Genomic DNA, 20,024 nt, shown 5'->3' on the forward strand with positions numbered 1-20,024 from the left:
ACTCCGTGGCGTTCAAAGCTCCCGCTTCCACCGGAGATGTTTTTTTGTTGTCGTTCTTGGCTTGCTTTTGTCGCTGGTGCGAACGCAACAAGAACAATAACTTTCTTCCTGAATATCAATGCCATGAAAATTTAAACCGTCTTGAATTGAATGAAACCTGCGGAGTCGCTAGAGAGAAGCATTTGCTGGGTTTCCGCCCTGCGGCTTTAATAAATTCCGACGGTTCCTGAATGCATCGGCCGCTGTGCCCTATCCTTCCGCCGGCCGGCAGAGCTCGCGGCCCAGAGGTGCGATATCCTTCCGCGGAACGGCAGTGCGCGGCCCTTCCTTTGCGACGCTACACGAGAGAGAGAGCGATGCGAAAGGGCGGCGGCGAGGCGGCTCCAGCTCATCACCACAAGCGGCACCATCAGGACCCTTAAGGGTGCTTTTCTTGAACCACCCACTCCCAGAACCGGGGAACATCAGCCTCTTCCTTCATCGGAAAGAGTCAGTCTACGCCAAACTCGACGCGCGTGCCTGCGGCTGCCGGACGCCGGCGGAAGGACGGACGGAATGGAGCTCATCACAATCCTCGAGAAAACCATCTCCCCAGGCGAGTCCTTCTAGGCGTTCACCAGCCTGACGGGAAAAATCGATATCCACGCCGCGCCGAGGCTTTTGCTGTTGGCCGGTCGGCTCCGGTCGACCGGCGAAAGTTTGGAGCTGTTGGCAAGCTAGTTAGTTAGCCAGTCGACGAGTTAGCTTTGCGCTAACCGCGATGAACGGCCTCAGGGCGACTCGCCGTCTACCGGCCATTCGGTTACTGTGAGATGGCTAGCTTGGCCTCGGCGAGTAGGCAATGAGTGCCTTGTTAGAAGCATAGTGTAGATCCCATGCTGACGTGGTGTTTTCTCTTACTTCTCGTCTTCCGCCCATGCCCATGCTGTTAGCAGCTCGACTAGCCCGTTAACATGTAGCATTCGGCCGCCAACATTCTTTTGCGAACAATTTGCAGACGAGTGGCATGTCAATCAACTTTATTGTTGAGCAAACGACCTCACAACGTTCTCGCCCACTTCCATATATATGTATAGAATTTGTGTTTCCTCCGTCTGAGCGGGCCGTGAACCGGCTGGTGCAGGGGTTGCGCGCTAACGGGTTAGCGCGCACGTTGGAGCCTCGTCGTCTGAAGTCTGATTGATCTGCACAGTTTGAGAGGGGTTCATGGATTTTTTAATTGCTTGTGTGCAGATCAGAATGAACTGGAGGCGGCGCAGAAGTTTCTGGAGCAGGCGGCCCTAGAAAACCTGGTGAGTAGGGCGGGCGCGCGCGTGCCCGAATCCCGCCCGGCACTAGCATTAGCATTAACATTTGAACCCCTTCACTCCACTCAACTTGGCGTGGCTTGCTTCAGACAAGTGGTAATGCTCTCGCGCAGTTCGTTCAGATTAAAAAAAACGGTTCAAGCGTGATTTCCTTTTAACATAGAAGTTGAAAGACTACTCCTTTCATGCAATGTATTGTGGCTTTATGACATAAATGGTCTAAACCACAGGTGTCAAAGTCAAGGCCCGCCATATCATTTTATTCGGCCCGCGAAAGCAAATCAAGCATGTAAAGTGGCGTGATGCTTGCTGAGGTCCGAACCAAAATTTGAAATTGTCCCACGTAAACGGTCATTATGTTGTGACTTCACATTTGAAAACTAGTCATTCGTTAATTTGTTGTGCGCTCTATATGTAATATTTGAAGGGGATGAAATATTCTACTGGCTTCCCCAAATTCATAACGGCCCCCCGAGAGGAAACCGTAACTACTATGTGGCCCGCGTCCAAAAAATTACTTTGACACCGCTGGTCTAAACAATGTACACATGCCTGGGATTTTCATCTCAAACCGAGACAGACGTGGTACCATCACGTAAGTGCTAACACATCGACTATTCCAAACCACATATAAACCAGAGATCAGGTTAAAAATGGGGCACTAATATATGATGGGGTTTCAATGAAAAATTCAGGGTGGGTTCTCAAAAACAGATAATAATACATTTCATTTATAAGCGCCTTTCTAAACTCTCAAGGACACTTACAGTCGCAGGATATTTTTTCTGCAGGTGAGCATCGGCAGCCACACCTGCCAGCGCTCTCTCAACCCGATGCTCATTATAGCGAACCTGAATTAGACAAGCTAAAAAAATATATGGTGCACATTGATGAATAACAAGGACAACATGAATGGGCTATGGGCCCACTGGACGATACAATTTTTTCATCTGTGTACCCTAATAAATTGCCATTTAGAAACTGAATGTGTTTTTTTCTTTGGGTAGTCTGTTATAAAAATGGTTTGTTGGAACTTAAGCCTTTAAATGTGCTAAATATACAAGTATGCCAGAATGCATTGCATGTTACCCAGCCTGAAGACTGCATGATTGACGGCTCAAGTTGTTAACTGTTGACTTCCTGTCCTGTTAGCCTACCTTCCTGGTGGAGTTAGCCAAAGTGTTGGCCAACCCGGGCAACACGCAGGTGGCGCGTGTGGCGGCTGGCCTCCAGGTGAAGAACTCTCTGACCTCCAAAGACCCGGATGTCAAAGCTCAGTACCAGCAACGATGGCTGGCCGTGGATGCAAACGCTCGCTGCCAGATCAAAAATTACGTGAGTTGGGGGAGGGGAATGTGGGCCTGCGCCCTCAAAAATAAGTCTTTGAAAGACACAATAACTTGTCCAATGTCACAAAAGCCAGAAAGAAGCATATGGTGATTCCCCTTTATGATTTTTCTTCCAACCAATAAATGTCTCGAATTCAAGTGTTAGCATTAACCATTGAAGTCCACACACTTCAAGAGTCCTCAAATCCATTCTTTGGTCCTCTTAGGTTCTTCAGACGTTGGGCACGGAGACGTACCGGCCGAGTTCGGCGTCTCAGTGCGTGGCCGGCATCGCCTGCGCCGAAATTCCCGTCCACCAGTGGCCCGAGCTCATCCCGCAGTTGGTGACCAACGTGACAGGCCCCAGCAGCACCGAGCACATGAAGGAGTCCACCTTGGAGGCTATCGGCTACATCTGCCAGGACATTGTGAGTTGGCGCAGTCAGCAGCCATGCGCAAATACATATGTGGGCAGCAACACTCTTTTTCAAAATTGGTGATCACAATTTTATTTGTTTCTTTTCAAGTGACGGGCTTGTCGTGAGCACTTTTACTGGTTTTTTTGCGTGACACTCAGGGGTTTTCCTCCCCTCCCTCCCATTGGCAGGATCCTGAGCAGCTTCAGGAAAATGCCAACCAGATCCTGACAGCCATCATCCAGGGCATGAGGAAGGAAGAGCCCAGCAACAATGTCAAACTGGCCGCCACCAATGCTCTCCTCAACTCCCTGGAGTTCACCAAAGCCAATTTCGACAAGGAGGTGCGCCGCCGCTCGCTTTGGCCGCTCAGTTGCCCGCTTTGGTTGCTCATGTTTTCCGGCTATCCGTCTCACAGACAGAGAGGCACGTCATCATGCAGGTGGTGTGCGAGGCTACGCAATGTCCAGACACCCGCGTGAGTATTTGCCAAGATCCTCCGGAACCTCGGCTCAAGCTGCGTGTGGCTGAGTTTGTCATCTTTGTTTTTAGGTGCGGGTGGCGGCCCTTCAGAACTTAGTCAAGATCATGTCGTTGTACTATCAGTACATGGAGACCTACATGGGTCCGGCCCTGTTTGCGGTAAGAATGGCTGCAAATCCATACGCTGCACTGTATTAAGAGGCATAGTGTCAGTTATGGGTGCATCAACAAGACACACTTCTTTTTTGGACACAGGCACAAATAAGCATGCATGTTAGCGTGTGATTTTAAAATGGCAGTGAAATCAAAACAGTGGTTATTTTGTGAAATTTACAACGGTTTCCGGTAATTCCAAGTCATTTCCGGACTAAAGAGTGCACCTGATAAGACTCACCCAGTACTTTTTTTAACAGGAAAAACAATTTTGTCCATACATAAACCTCACCTGTCTATAAACTTCCTGTTTATAAAGAAAGACGGTACGCAAAAGGTTTTCAAAGTTTTAATAAGATATTGGAACTTTTTTTATTTCAAAACAGTGCCTGTTACGCAGCAGCATTACAACAAGCATTACGGTAGTAACAGCCCTAACAAGTCTGGTTAAAAACATGCCGGTAAAAGTGTGACACTGCAGTAACACAGCAGCAGCACGTTAGCACTTGCTAACAGGTCTGGGTACAAAAACATACCAAGTCACTGAGACACGAAAGAAATATGTTCTCACTAACAGGGCAGGTTACAAAAACATAGCAATTCGCTGAGAGACGTCCTCATCTTCCTCCTGTGTATTGAAACCATGGAAGTCTGATTGGAATAGCGTCAGATAATCCTGGCCACACACATTCTCGTTCTCTCTTTCGTTGTCGCTGTAAGTGTCACTTTGATCTTGAGGTAAAGTCACTCCTGAGCTTGTGCTTTCCTCTCCGTCATGCAGCTTTTCGAAACCCGTTGCTGATGGTTGATTTTCTTTTTTTCACACTGCTCCACGCTATCAGGATCCACTGGCAGACACTTGCAAAAGTTGGTCTTCGTGTACGGACAGTTTTGGTAAACGATTTCTCGCCGCTGGTTATCCAAGTCTCCCATTCAACTTGGAGAGCCACTTTAAATGCACATTTCATACATGAAGTTACATTCAACTTGCGTCTTCCTCGGCACATATATTCACCCTATCTCACTCTTACTTTTAGTGCTTGAGCGCTCCAACCCCCCAGCGTTTAAGAAAAAATGCATAAATTGGCTGAATCGTTACATAACCAACAGGGTTGAAAACTTGACAAAAGTAGCGGCTTATTGTCCGGAAAGTACGGCACTTGTGTATGTGTTTGTTGGTGAATCCTCTACAAATTCATGACGTCCCCATTCTGTTTCCGAAATGAGCACTTAAGCAATTTGATAACCAAGCATCACACCATTGTCAGTCAGGATCCCGGGTAGCTCCGCAGAAATGATATCAACTTTTGCAAAAGCTCAAACAACATCCCTCCATCCATTTTCCAGACTGCTTTATCCTGTCTTCAGGCACTAGACGGGGGACACCCTGAATTGGTTGCCAGCCAATTGCAGGGCACACAAGGACAAAACACCATCCGCACTCACACCTCGGGACAATTTAGAGCAAACTACGGCCCGCGGCCCACATACAGCTTTTTAATCCGGCCTGCCGAACTTGTCCAAATTGTAGTAAAAATAGTGTCTGACACTCATGACAAACAGTTAGCGGACACCAGGGCAGACAACTCTGAAAAGTTGCCTGCCCCCTGCCCCATTTTTCACAACTTGAAACGCAATAAGACTGCTAATCACCAAAAAAAAACATTGTTTCAAAGTTTAAAGGATTTTTTGAAATTAAGGATGTACCTACCACAAATGCTCCCTTGCTTAATTTACGATAAATATCCCTTGCTCAAGATTTTGCTGCCGTTTATGTTTGTCCATTCACTGTTCGTCATGGTGCACAATGCAATCTTTGCATTGCGTTGTCTGCTAAACGCCACTAAGCGCCTGTCAAAACTCTCAAGTACACTTTACAGTTACAGTATAATGAAGTGCGGAAGCAAAAGCTGATTCTGATTGGCTGTCGTGCCAATCAGGGGATGCAAATTTCAGCTGCAGCTAGGATATTTAATACACCCAGCCTATGTCTGTGTGCTCGGTAACGATACACGTGTACTGTTTGCGCGTGAAGGCGCGGGCGTCCGTGGTGAGTTTGTAGAGCGCACGGTCGGGACAATCCATCCATAGTTTTTCTGAGTTTAACACTAATAGATATTATTGAGCTTTAGTATTTCGTAGTGTAATAAAATGTTTTGAATGTTGAAAGTGATTCAATTTTTCAATTAATGTTGATTTCTTTAACTTTGCACCTTCGATTGAAAAACAGACGCAATCTTGATAAATCACAGTGCGTATGTTATTTTAATCTTTCCATTTCCTCCCAGTATCTGCGAAATACTATGTAAATACCATCTCTTGCATATTCCTTGAGACGAATTTATTAACTGATAACGGCTATTTTTCACATTTGAAAGACTTAATAAATTGGGTTGTAGTGTTCTTTCTGTGCTATGAGGTTTGCACACACTACATTTAATGCTTTAGTATATCCGGCCCAAATACTACCTCCAAATGCCCTTGTCAAATTTTAGAACCCATTGTGGCCCGTGAGTCAAAATGTTTGCTCACCCCTGATTTAGAGTGTTCAATCAGCCTGCCATGCATGTTTTTTGAATGTGGGATGACACCAGAGGACCCGGAGAAAACCCACGTAGGCCTAGGGAGAACATGCAAACTCCACACAGGGACTTGAACTTGTGTTTTACAAAATGAAGAGAGTTTTTTTTTTCCCCGATGAGCAAACTGCAATTTGTTGCTCCTTCCAGATCACCATTGAGGCCATGAAGAGCGAGATTGACGAGGTGGCACTGCAGGGCATCGAGTTTTGGTCCAACGTGTGTGACGAAGAGATGGACCTTGCCATTGAGGCATCTGAGGTTTGTGACCTTGTACCCAGAATGCGTCTGTCAATGGCCTCCGCTCAACTGTCTGACATGAAACTCGTTTGGAGTGGGTAAGGAATAAGTAAAGTGAGTGCATCCTCCTTTCTGTGTTGAGCAGGCGTCAGAGCAGGGTCGCCCTCCAGAGCACACCAGTAAGTTTTACGCTAAGGGAGCGCTGCAGTACCTGGTTCCCATCCTGACGCAGACCCTCACCAAGCAGGTAACGTTGAGAGTTTCATCCTAACTTTTCGGTCAGTGCGCTTCATTGACCTGTGCGGGCGTCCTGCAGGACGAGAACGACGATGACGATGACTGGAACCCGTGCAAGGCGGCGGGTGTGTGCCTGATGCTGTTGTCGACTTGCTGCGAGGACGACGTGGTGCCGCATATCTTGCCCTTCATCACGGACCACATCAAACACCCCGACTGGCGCTACCGCGATGCTTCCATCATGGCCTTCGGCTCCATTCTGGAAGGACCCGAACCCAGCCAGCTCAAGCCGCTCGTCCACGAGGTGGGTGGCGGCACCGGGTCAACGAAAACCCAACACCGGTTGCCAGACTTTGAGTTTGTCTGGCCCAGGCGATGCCCATGCTGATCGAGCTGATGAAGGACCCCGGTGTGGTGGTGAGGGACACCACAGCGTGGACGGTGGGCCGCATCTGTGAGCTGCTGCCCGAGGCGGTCATCAACGAAGGCTACCTAGCGCCGCTGCTGCAGTGCCTCATTGAAGGCCTGGGTGCCGAGCCACGGGTGGCCAACAATGTGTGCTGGGTAAGTGGGGGGGGGGGGGGTGTGATTCAGGCTCCGCGTGAAGACGCTAAGCGGATCCCCGTCCTGCGCCGTTCCGCTCAGGCCTTCACATCTCTGGCCGAGGCGGCGTATGAGGCCACGGATGCCGCTGAGGACCAGGAGGAGCCGAGCACGTACTGCCTGTCGTCCTCTTTTGAGCTTATAGTCCAGAAGCTGCTGGAGACTACGGACAGGTCAGCCCTGCTTCTCAGACTCCACTCGTTGGGGACTCGTTTTTTTTTTTTCATTTTGATGTACAGTGATACCTCGGTTTAGGAACCCCTTGGCTTACGAACTTTTCGGTTTACGAATGTTAAATTTATGAAAATTTAACCTTGGCATACAAACTATTTTTCGGTATACACATGGAGCGCCACAATGAATCATGTGTCATTCGCGCACGAGCCCGTCCTAACAAGAAAATGGCAGCCGACTTGTTTTTGTCCTCTATTCCCCACCCCCAGTCTTCGGTTAAAGCCACAAATGAAATGTGCACTTTGTTTTTGGCGGGAAGTTAACTCACTCGTTGCCTTTTTGGAATACACTTGTTCACTGCCAGACGATGTGCAAAAATCTGTCCACTCCAGTGCCAGGGTTTTTGTTATTGTCACTCGAATTCCAGGACCCACAGAATATTGACTTTTAAGACTACGTAAACATTTACTAGAGCGTAAGAAACCTTAGGCTCTCTTTTTGCATCAGAGAAAGTTATTTCCTAAACTATATGGGAGTTATATGAGATCGAAATAAGGGCAGCTGTCCAAAATACAATGGTTTGTATAACTAACACCTGCTGAAGCTGGAACAAAGCGCTAACATGGAAAAAGGGGGAATGCTGCCCCCTTGTGGAAAGGAAGAACATTGCCAGAGGTTTGATCAGTGGTTCATTGGTCACTCTGCACAGACCCGACGGCCATCAGAACAACCTCCGCTCGGCCGCCTACGAGGCGCTGATGGAGATCGTCAAGAACAGCGCCAAGGATTGTTACCCGGCTGTGCAGAAGACCACACTGGTCATCATGGAGAGGCTGCAGCAGGTCTTGCAGATGGAGGTGAGGAACCCCCTTGAGCTTCCACTGTCTCTGGGGGACTACAGGAAATATGCATTCACCAAATAAAGTCCTGCATGCAATTTCCTCTTTTGGCAGTCGCACATTCAGAGCACATCGGACAGAATCCAGTTCAACGACCTTCAGTCGCTGCTGTGCGCCACACTTCAGGTGAACCCCCCCCGCCTGTCTCAGCTGCGTCCTCACCATCTGACGCTTTGACGTGGCTATTTTTGCAGAATGTTTTGCGTAAGGTGCAGCACCAGGACGCCCTTCAGATCTCGGACGTGGTGATGGCCTCATTGCTCCGGATGTTCCAGAGTACGGCTGGTTCCGGAGGCGTGCAGCAGGAGGCGCTCATGGCGGTCTCCACCTTAGTTGAAGGTCAGGTTGACCCAATGCCACCGTATTTTTGTGACTGTGAGGTTTATTTGTGATTTGGTCTTCCAGTTTTGGGATCCGAATTCCAGAAGTACATGGAAGCCTTTAAGCCTTTCCTCACCATTGGTCTCAGGAATTACGCTGAGTATCAGGTAGGATTGCTTTGATTGGTTGAGGTTATGCAAGTTTGGGCTCATATGAAATTGGAAATGTGGTTTAGACTTGATCGTAAACATTTTAATATTTGTGAGGTATAAACTATTCCAATTAGTGGTGTCAGGGGTCTTCAAGAGATTAAAAAAAAAATTAGAGATTAACTCATTCATTACCAGACGATGTGCAAAAATGTGTCCACTCCATGGGTCTGGAGTTGCCGGTGCTTGAAATAGAGGTGGCTGTAAAAAATGCAATTCATATTGATTTATATAGCGCTTTAACAACAGCTGAACCTGGAACAAAGAGCTACCATGGCCAAAAGGCAAATGCTGCCCCCCATGGAAGGGAAAAACATTGCCGGAGGTCTGACCAGTGCTTTATTGCCAACCTCCCCCCAGCGAGAAAAACCAAAGCCCACCTCACACTTTTCAATTCCCAAATAAATTTTAACCTCACCTCAAATTGCAGAGAAAACCTCTATTTTTGATTTTAATTAATTCATGCCATTGAGCATTGAAGGAGATTAAAAGATTCACCTCACAAAAAAGTAGTATGATAAAGTATTTTAATGTTTTTCAACCAACTTGTAGCATTTGTCCACCAAAAAAAAAACACATTTGGGAAGATGGTCAGCGTGGAAACTTCAGTTTGCATCCATTATTTTTTATTTAATATGTTTAAGGTGTGCCTGGCCACGGTGGGTTTGGTGAGCGACCTTTGTCGAGCGCTGTCGTCCAAAATCCTGATCTACTGCGATGAGATCATGCAGCTCCTCCTGGAGAATCTCGGGGTGAGTTGCCTGACTGCCCCCCTCCCCCAACCTCCCCCACCCTTACCCCTTACCCCTTCCCTCTGACGTGCCCGTGTGTGCATACAGAACGAAAACGTCCATCGCTCAGTAAAGCCACAGATTCTGTCTGTGTTTGGGGACATCGCCATGGCCATTGGAGGGGAGTTCAAGAAGTACCTGGATATCGTATTGGACACGCTGCAGCAGGCCTCGCAGGCCCAAGTGGACAAGGTGGGCCTTCACGCAGGCTAGCTTCCTGTTCAACAGGCTAGGCCCCAGCACACTTTTATTGGGCCATTTTAGTTCTTCGGAAACTATCATCAAAGTGTTAAAGATATATTTTTCCCCTGATTTAAGTCAATGTTTGCTTGAAAATAAGTGCAGACGCTCCCCTACTTACGAACATTCAAGTTGCGAACAACGGTACATACGAACATTTTTGCGAGGATGTTGAAAAATGTTCGGACAGAGATGCAAGTTAGATTTTGTATTGCACACCTTTTTCCGGCCGTGCTCGCTGATGATTGGCTGCGTAGAGTATGTGCGAGGGGAGAAAATCCTTCCCTGTTGACGCTGCAGGAGGACGCATGCATAATAAAAAGTAATGGCTGCTGGCACGTCATTCAGTAATGACGTGCCAGCAGTTCTGAAGTTCTGAAGACCCAATGATATACAGTGATACCTTGGCTTACAAACTTAATTGGTTCCCAGACAGCGTGTAAGGCGAAAACTGTGTATCCCAAAAATGAATTTCCCATAGGAAACCATTAAAATGAGAATAATCCGTTCCCAGGTCCCCATAAAAGATAATTTTCTACTTTCTAGCCTTAAAGCCTTAAAACTACACAAAATACCTTATTTTATGTATAATAAATGTGCTATGGTATTATACATAAAGACATAAACTACTGTAGAAGGAAGTGTTTTTTTACCTTTGTGATGGTCGTTGATGGCTTGATGGAATGGAGTGGCTGCTTTCATCAGCATGAAACACTTGATGAGGAACGTAACCTTCTGTTCTGTCTGCTTGACCAATCACGTGGCTTTAACCGAAGACTGGGGCGGGGAATAGAGGACAAAAAATGTCGGCTGCCATTTTATTTTTTGGTGAATGGCTTCACTCTCTGTCTGTAAACACTTCCCTCACTGCTGCGTTCTTGACCAATCACGAGGCTTTAACCGACAACTGAATAGAGGACCAAAACAAGCCGGCTGCCATTTTCTTGTTAGGAGAACGGCCTAGTTTGCGAACGACACGTCACTTATTGTGGCAGCTCCTTGTGTATGCCAAAAAGTACTTTGTATGCCAAGGTAAAATTTTCGTAAATTTAACATTTGTAAACCGAAAAGTTTGTAACGCAAGGGGTTCGTAAACCGAGGTATCACTGTCATCGTACTACAGTAGGTGTGAATTTATTTTGCGACTATCAGACCATCTGTGTTTTATGGTTCGCCGTTCAGTATTTCACTTAAATACATTCCATACAAAATATGACACTGAAGGAATTTATGAACAAATTCACCTTAACAAACGACCGCTCTGAACGTATCTTGTTCGTTAGGTGAGGAGCGTCTATAGTCGTGAAAATCATTGTGTAGAAAGTAATTTTTATTGTGCTTGAAATCAACGTCTGAAAGAAAATTGTGTGTTTGTGGCGCAGACGGACTACGATATGGTGGATTACCTGAACAGTCTGCGCGAGAGCTGCCTCGAGGCGTACACGGGCATCATTCAGGGTTTGAAGGGTGACCAGGAGAACGTTCACCGTAAGTGGCTGCCCATCACACGCGTCATGGGTGATGTCAGTTCCTTTTCCTGCCTTAAGTCCGAACAGGAAGCTTTGATGACATCACAGAGAAACTTGGGTTCTTTTTCACCCAGAAAGCTGCTGGCCTGGCGCCAAATCACTCGGCTTACTGGTTTTGCGGGACCCGACAACATTTCTTCACTTGCTGTTTTTATTAGCTACAAAGCCATTTTGGGAACCATGCAGAACATTCACAAGAATATCATACCTGCCAACTCCTCCGGTTTTAACATAATGAGTACGATTTTCATGATCCCATTCCGGATTATGGTTAATTCATGAAAATTATGATTTCCAATAGAAACAATGTCAAAAATCATCAAATTAGTAAATACTCAACGTTCATTCAAAACACGAGATCGCTATGTTTCATATCTAAATTTAGAACAGGCAATCGGCACAGTGCCAGCCGTTAACTTCCTTTCGATCACAGGTATCAAAGTCAAGGCCCGGGGGCCAAATCTGGCCCGCCACATTTTATTCGGCCCGAGAAAACAAATCAAACTTGTGATATTCCACAATGCTTGCTAAAGTCTGAACCAAAATTTCAAATTGTCCCATGTAAACCACAGTAACTGTCATTGTTTTACTTCAAATTTGAAAATGAGTTATTCATTAATTTGTTGTGCAATCTGTACGTAATATGTGGAAGGGATGAAACATTTGAAACGGTTTCCTCAAATTCATAACGGCCCCCGGGAGGAAACCGTCACCACAATGTGGCCCGTGGCAAAAATTGAGTTTGACACCATTGCTTTAGATGAATTGCGCGTGCTGCGGTCCATTCCTGGAATCGTGAGTCAAGTGTTAGCATCATTTTTATCATGTATTCTTCTTATTATTGTTCTTATTATTGTTGTTGTCTTGTAATGGAATCATTTGGAGAAAAATCAACAAAATGTGTGAGATCTAAAAAAACTAGTTTTCTCGAGGAATACTCCCAAGCATTTCCAGGAGTTAGTAAACCTTGGTGAAGAAAAGGTCAAAATGATGCGAGTGTGTAATTTGAGCTTGATAGCTTTTTTGTCAACGCATAGGAATGATGGTTAGATTTGCATATTTAAACTTACGAACAATGTCTTACAATCCATTGTACTTTTCAAACAAGATTACTTTTCAAAGATTAGTAAATGTTTGGTTGATTGTAAAATGTATATTTATTTTTTATTTTTTTTAATAGTAGCAAACATGATGTTTTCATGATTGACAAGTCGAAATAGGAGTATTAGTCCACAAGTATATTTTTGACATTGACCAACATTTGTATGATTTTTAGCCTCATTAAGTACAGTGATACCTTGGCTTACGAACTTAGTTGGTTCCCAGACAGTGTGAGGCGAAAAGTGTGTATCCCAAAAAATAATTTCCCATAGGAAACCATTAAAATGAGAATAATGAGAATAATTTCTACATTCTAATTTTCTTAGCCTTAAAACTACACAAAATATACATTTTTTTTATGTATAATAAATGTGCTATGGTATTATAATTAAAGAAATAAACTACTGTATAATAAAGTGGTTTTATTTACCTTCGTGATGGTCATTGATGGCTTGATGGAATGGAGTGGCCGGTTTCCTCAGCATTAAACACTTGATGAGGAACGTAACCTTTCACCGTCTTGAGGAATGATCCCTTGTAGGTGCTTTCTCTGTGATAATTTTATCTAGTTCCTCATCAATTGTGTTCTGTTTAGCTGGGTTGATAGCTTTTTGTATCAAGTATACAAATGGCTTGTGCGGGTTGTTTGTGGAGCCTGAGATGGGATATTTTAACCTTGCAGTCGACACTCTGCCTTTGAACTATCAAAGTTGAAACTCTCTGTCGCCTGTCTCTTTCATGTTTAAACCACCTCCCCTCACTGCTGCGATCTTGACCAATCACGTGGCTTTAACCGAAGACTGGGGGCGGGGGATAGAGGACAAAAAATGTCGGTAGACATTTTCTTTTTTGGAGAATGGCTTCACTCCCTCTCTCTTCTGTACACCCCCCTCCCCCCACTGCTGCGTTCTTGACCAATCACGTGGCTTTAACCGACGACTGGGGGCGGGGAATAGAGGACCAAAACAAGCCGGCTGCCATTTTCTTTTGAAAATTGTTTGTATGCCGAGGTAAAATTTTCATAAATGTAACTTTCGTAAACCAAAAAGTTTGTAAGCCAAGGATGTCGTAAACGGAGGTATCACTGTAGCCGTAATGTTAAAAATCGTTTGGCTTCAGGGGGGCTGACCGATGATGTGTAAAGAGTATATAACATGCGGATCAAACCTCTAAAGATGGAGGACACTGATTTGCTGTGGCGACCCCTTGAAGGGAAAAGCCGAAAGGAAAAGAAGAGGAGTATATAAGAGTCATAATAAACACAGTGCCTATTACACGTTTTCTCTGGCTTTTGCATGACATATTAAATAAATAAATACACATATGACCGACCGGGGCCTGTGGCCCCCGCCATATTACTTTGCTTTTCTGGTTTCAAAAGTTGGCAGGTATGGAATATGTAGTGATTTGTTGATGCATCAACGAACCAATGAGCCACTTGTGTTTTGTTGTGGTGCCAGCCGACGTAATGCTGGTGCAGCCTCGGGTGGAGTTCATCCTGTTCTTCATCCATCACATCGCAGAGGACGACGACCATTCCGATGTGGTCGTGGCCAACGCCGCTGGGCTCATTGGGTAAGTCGTGCTCAACTCCGACTTGCTACCGCCAGCAATTGCAACCAGACGCAAATATTACAACCCCGCCCCCCATGTGTTTCAGCGACCTGTGCACGGCGTTCGGCAAAGACGTGATGACCCTGGTGGAAGCTCGCCCGCTCATCAACGACCTGCTCACAGAAGGACGGCGCTCCAAAACCAGCCGGACCAAAACGTTGGCCACCTGGGCCACCAAGGAGCTACGCAAGCTCAAGAGCCAAGCCTGGTAAGAAACCAGCACAAATACACACTCAATGCTCCATGCAGCAAGATTTTGAACATTTTGAGTCGCAATTTCGTGTTTGGAGAAGAACCTCCAGTGTCCCCCCCCCAAAGATAATTGTCTTACCTTGTTGGCAGCTCAGCTTGTCACTATTTAGTTGACCAATTAAAGCCTGAGTGATGGCCAAAATTGTCAGCATGGAAAGAGAATTTTCTTGTCACTGAGAAAAAAAGGACATTTCACACTTATTGAAAAAAAACCCAAAACAAACGACATCATCGCTCCTTTGTTCAGTGAGCACAGTGAGCACCAAATTGTGCATTTCAAAATCAAACATTGGAGACATTTTTTGGACCATTTTTGTGGTTGATACAATTTGAATTGTTGCTTATTGGTGCCGCTTATACTTGCCTACTTAAAGGACAACCGAAACCTACGGACAATTTGTGTCCATAATTTGTAAAATCACTTCAAATGACTTCCACTGAGCGCATTTTACAAAGATTTCACCGCATAGAGCTATATTTTAACGTTTTAAGACTCTCGCTCAATATTCAGGAAGTCTTGTTTTCCAGTTGATGATGACGTTAGATTTGGAACGCCCCTGACCGACAAAGCGACACACAATGTATTTTGGGCACTTTTTTTGTCTGAAAACACCGTGTTGATCGCGAAATTAGGACAACTACATAAATAACGCGATGGTGAATCATTGTGTGTCGCACCAATACTACGAATTGCGGTAAAACACATAAAAAAGGTGTTAAGTTGTCACAAATTCCCAGCAGACAAATCAGCCCATTTCCAACGGCGCTTGTGCGCCATCTTGTGCAATTTCTGGGATGCTACATTGGAGTCCAGTCCAGAAGCCTCGAATTGATACGGCTTTCCTCTTCAGGACTATTTCAATCCTATTCCTAACTGGATGAGTAACAAGAAAGCATCTTCTCCGAATCTGAACTCTCTGAAACCACTGTTTTGATTCTCGAGCAGGTTCTCGGTTGTCCTTTCAGTCATTTTTATTGGTGTTTTGCATTTGACTAAAAATATCAGCCTGTGTGTTTTGGGTATTTTAGATGCTATAAAACGTTTTTCTGATGTCAGTTAGGAAACAAAAAATGGTGTCGGTTGTCCTTTAAAGAGTTTTGTTTGTGTGTGTGTCAGATGCGTTCGGCGTGACAGGTTAGCGGCATGTGTGCATTGGACGTCTGGACGGACATTGAGGACAAAAAAAGAACGGACGTCGTTTTCTGCCTGACGACACCTCAACTTGATTCACATGAGATGACGACGACGGTGATGACGACAACGATAATGATGATGATGATGATGACGACGACGACGACGATCAGTGGCTGCGTATGAAAGACGATGAAAACACCACTTTGCAGTCTGCCAGGTCCCTCCCTCCTTTCTTATCCCCCACCCAACAACCTCCTGGACAGCCTGTGGACTACTCTTGACTCCCTTCACTAAAAGCCCCGCCCACCTCACCTCCCAGTTGCATTGCCGTGGCGACCCTGCCGGCGGGGCAGGGGCTAAAATCAGGCTTTTTTTTTTTTTTGTTGCTTTGCACCGGAATACCACGGACGGACAACAGCAACCACCAATCCCCCATCTGTTGGCCCATAACTGGCTCGCCACAAAGTATTTTCACAATAAACGCACTCTTTGGCAAGTGCCAAAGAAATCGGCCGCACTTGGTTTGGCTTTGGGTCACAGCGTTTTTCCTTCAGAATTGAAGACGTTTGTTAAAGCTTCTATTTTTCCATTCTAAAACCAAAAAAAACCCAAAACCAATAAAATCATCTGAAACATTCCCGAGCACGTACTGTCTCACTTTTGCTTTCAACACTTTGGACTTTGAACTTTGACCCTTTCCATGCTTTTTTTTTTTGTGGCGAAGAACATTGACTTTTGGGGCGGGGCTGCTGCTCGCCAACTGGAAGTTCTGTTGGTTCCTGTTTGGACGCGCCTAAGTCTGGTCTAAACACCGGCTGAGCTCACTAACTGCTTCCATCCGTGGCTTTTATTTTTGTGAGCCGTGGCAGCTGTTGGGAGAACAACTTCCTGTGTTGACTTGTTCAACATGAGTTGTCATTGACTTTCATTTCTTATTGAGTGAACTAATAAAAGTCTATATTGTACGTAAGATTTGGGCAACTCTTCACTCACACACGTACAATCACATGTATTGTTCCTGTAGACCAGTGCTTCTAAATTAGTTTGTCAAATTCAAGCGGGCTATCAGCGTGATTGGGGCATAATGTCTTTAAAGTGACATCTTAATTTATTTGGCTTCAAATACGATAAACTGCAAAAAAACACGAGACACACACAATTTGAGCTAATATCGTTGGGAATTCTCTTCCGTCTAAACCTCTCTTGACCACAAATGTGGAAAGTCTTGCCTTCATTCTGGACACCCTTGTCCAGAATAAAGCCATCTTGCGCCATCTCTATGGGTTCTGTTTAAAGAAGAATTTGAAAGTTGATTCTATTTGACTGGGAGCCAGTGAAGCTCTTGGAGGACGGGGGTGATGTGGTGAAAGGATGAGGTTCTAGTGATGGTCTGCTGAAGAATTTTGGACGAGGCGAAGTTTGGAGAAGTTTCTGAGGGACACCAAGGAGAATTGAATTGCAATAGTGTATCCGGGAGGTGACAAGACTGAACGAGGATAGCAGTAGTGTGAGTGGTGAGGCCCCCCCTGCCTGTCTCAGCATGATGGGGGACAGAGCTTTCAGCTGCTCTGCCCCCGAACTCACTTTCTCCCAAAATTCGTAACAATTCCCTTCCCACCTTCAAGTCCCAATATCAAAACCCACCTATTTAAAATTGCATTTTCTATGTAGCTCTCGTTTCTTTTTATAATTTTATGTTATTTATTGCATTCTATTTGTGATTGTATTTTATTTTATTTATTATAGTACCTATGCTTGTCTGATTGTAAAGTGTCCTTGAGAACTTTGAAAGGTGCTTAAAATATAATGTATTCGCATATATATATATATATATATATATATATATATATATATATATATATATATATATATATATATACACACACACACACACTTTCCTCCCTTATGAGACCGCCACACATTTACTCATTTTCCAACACAAGGGAACAGATGGAAATCCACATTTTATTTTTGTATGAGCAGGGTTACGTGAAAGCTGAATATCAAAAGAGATCAAGAATCAAGAAAAGCTTCGAGATCAACACTTGATTGTCAGCTTCTTTTGTCAGTGGGCTGTTGATCAGCTTCACCCCAGGAAGGTGGAGATGAACACGCTGGTGTCCAGGTTGAGTGTGGCATGCCACCAGCGGTCGGGGAAATAAAGCACCTGCGGGCACGGACGGCGTCTCATTACTACAATCACAATCAAACAAGGGTTCTGTCATTTGGGGGTACCTCTCCGGGCCTGATAGTGCACTGCAGTGGGCCCTGGTGCAAAGGCAGCCCCGGGTAGACGTCCTTCAGCCAAGAGAGGGTGCTCATGTTGGGGTGGAAGGGCGGCCCTTCGTCGGGCGGGTATAGGAACCAGCGCTGGACAAGCAAAGCAAATCTCAACACTTTGCTCTAATTTGACAGCAGGCAACAAACCTATACGTCCACCTTGACCTGTGTGTGACCTTTGACCTACCTTCCTCCCATAGATGACCTCTGAGAATCCCGGGCCGTGCCAGTGGAAAGGGACACCGGTTCCGGGACCTGAAAAGAAGGTCAAGTACAAAGACAATTTAGGAGATTGTCCCTTTTTTCCGCAAAGAGCGGAAGTCTCTTCGACGGACCGGCGACGCCAAAGCTGAATGCTCGGTGGGTGCCGGGCAGCAAGAAGGTGGGCGGTTTGTAAACGTCCAGAAGGCTGCGCCACTCGCTCAGGTTGTTGTCGCCAAACATGTATAAGGTGTCTGCCGACAGCCAACAAAGACAGGAATGCCAAAAAAGGCTACTTGTTTGATTTTTATAGCTCATGTTTTGACTGTCAGAATGTATTTCCCGACTCACCGCTCCCCAGGACATCTGGCGACTGCGGCCTTAGAAGGTTGTCCACGTAGTCCCTGAACGACACGTCCACTGCAGGTACACCACGTCATACGAGATCATGCAGCGTCACGCAAAGCAAGACAGACACAAACGACCATGGCGGTATTGGCGGCTGACCTTTGGTATACGAATACGTGTTGGCCGTACTCAGACGCACTTTCCGATCGCCGTATGTGGCCAGTAAATTCCACTTAGAGCACAAAGAGCGGAATTTCTACAAAAAAAAACAATGATCTGAGCCTTACCAAAACGAAACATTGGCAATTTAAAAAAAAAAAAAAACGAAACAAAAACATGTAAATGTAAAGCTCCACCAACGTACCGCATTGTCCGTCAGTCCTGTGATGACTACTGGTACTCTGTACGCGTAACTATGGAAACAACAACATTATTTCAACAGCTGTTCATTCACCAGCTAGCATGCTTGCCAGGAAAGAGACGCACCTGTCCAGGAACTGACGTAATGACAGTGAGGAGCCGTCCACCACTTCCAAGTTACACGGACCTTCATCCTCCACGCTCAGGTGGGGTCCGCACCACCTAAACACACACACATAACGTCATTTTTGTGTTGTGTTGTCATTAATCCTCCCCTCATCACAAAAAAAATCTAAAGAAATAACTTAAACATCGGGCCTACTCCAGTAAACGGTCTTATCTGTGTGCTTGTTACAATAACAGCATACTCGAGTAAATCGCGCTCGAACCGGCACGTACAGTTAAGAACTGACCAACCGCCGTCGGCGCCTTCTTGGTGTTCGTTGAGATTTTGCACCTCGAGTAGAACAACAATGGGGAGCAGAGCCAAACGTAAGGAAGTCTGGCCTAATACCGTCCAAAGTTCCATTCAACAAATTTCCCTAAAATACCGAGTTGACGGCAAACGGCGACGAGATTCGAGCTCTCGGGAGTATTCCTTTTCACTTCCGGTTCTACAGCCAATAACGAGCACAGCACGTTCGACGTGGTGAATGGAGGGAAGCCGAGAATTCTGGGAAATCAACCTCTCTGCTTTCGCTTCCTACGTCTCCTTCAGTTGCAACGATTCAAAACGGCAGCTTTCAAATTACAAATGCGTGAGCACCAAAAATTTTGCTCAACAGCACTGGAATTCACGACTGTTCATCCTTTAAAGGACAACCGACGTCACTTTTTTGTTCCCTAACTGACATCACAAAAACGTTTTATAGCATCTAAAATACCCAAACACGCAGTATGATTTTTTTATTCAAATGCAAAACACCAATAAAAATGACTTAAAGTGTCCAAAATCTGCAGAAAATTGAGCTGCAATTGGGCATTTTCAGAAAGTCCCACCCCCAGTTCGTGACGTCACGCCAAGACGTCTTGCATTGCTGGAGAATCAAAACTGGCTTCAGATTCGGAGAATATGCTTTCTTGTTACACATCCAGTTATGAATATGATTCAAATAGTTCTGAAGAGGAAAGCATACATGTTTGCAATCGATTAAAAAATTTATTCCGTGCCATTTTGAGGCAACATTGGGGGAAATGTCTCACCCAAAAAGAGGCAGAAGAAAA

The 20,024-nt window shown here is 45.4% G+C and overlaps 2 protein-coding genes and 1 non-coding gene across 3 annotated transcripts; 2 read left to right on the forward strand and 1 right to left on the reverse strand.

The window, feature by feature from the left end:
- Positions 1–295: 295 nt before the first annotated feature.
- Positions 296–16,249, forward strand: kpnb1 (karyopherin (importin) beta 1). The gene is made up of 22 exons (XM_089019604.1): positions 296–595; positions 1,234–1,292; positions 2,460–2,642; positions 2,863–3,063; positions 3,243–3,395; positions 3,470–3,529; positions 3,604–3,693; positions 6,417–6,527; positions 6,652–6,753; positions 6,823–7,047; positions 7,116–7,307; positions 7,389–7,519; positions 8,230–8,377; positions 8,474–8,545; positions 8,614–8,758; positions 8,825–8,907; positions 9,594–9,701; positions 9,789–9,932; positions 11,363–11,468; positions 14,071–14,185; positions 14,271–14,432; positions 15,594–16,249. Coding segments are annotated over exons 1-22 (2,631 nt in total). The 5' UTR covers positions 296–555; the 3' UTR covers positions 15,595–16,249.
- On the forward strand, positions 11,500–11,642 carry LOC148885618 (small nucleolar RNA SNORA79). The gene has a single exon (XR_016118170.1). It is a non-coding gene; the product is annotated as a small nucleolar RNA SNORA79 (small nucleolar RNA).
- Positions 16,250–17,556: 1,307 nt separating the features above from the next.
- Positions 17,557–19,406, reverse strand: jmjd8 (jumonji domain containing 8). Its single transcript, XM_089018764.1, has 9 exons — positions 19,214–19,406; positions 18,927–19,022; positions 18,805–18,853; positions 18,600–18,696; positions 18,444–18,512; positions 18,227–18,346; positions 18,079–18,146; positions 17,847–17,981; positions 17,557–17,778 (listed from the first exon to the last, which is right to left on the reverse strand). Exons 1-9 carry the CDS (start codon positions 19,327–19,329, stop codon positions 17,698–17,700), a joined length of 831 nt encoding a protein of 276 aa, XP_088874890.1. The 5' UTR covers positions 19,330–19,406; the 3' UTR covers positions 17,557–17,697.
- Between the last annotated feature and the right edge of the window lie 618 nt (positions 19,407–20,024).

This window comes from Hippocampus bargibanti, linkage group LG17 (genome assembly GCF_051943395.1).
Source record: "Hippocampus bargibanti isolate YZ-2025 linkage group LG17, ASM5194339v1, whole genome shotgun sequence".
Classification (NCBI taxonomy): Eukaryota; Metazoa; Chordata; class Actinopteri; order Syngnathiformes; family Syngnathidae; genus Hippocampus; species Hippocampus bargibanti.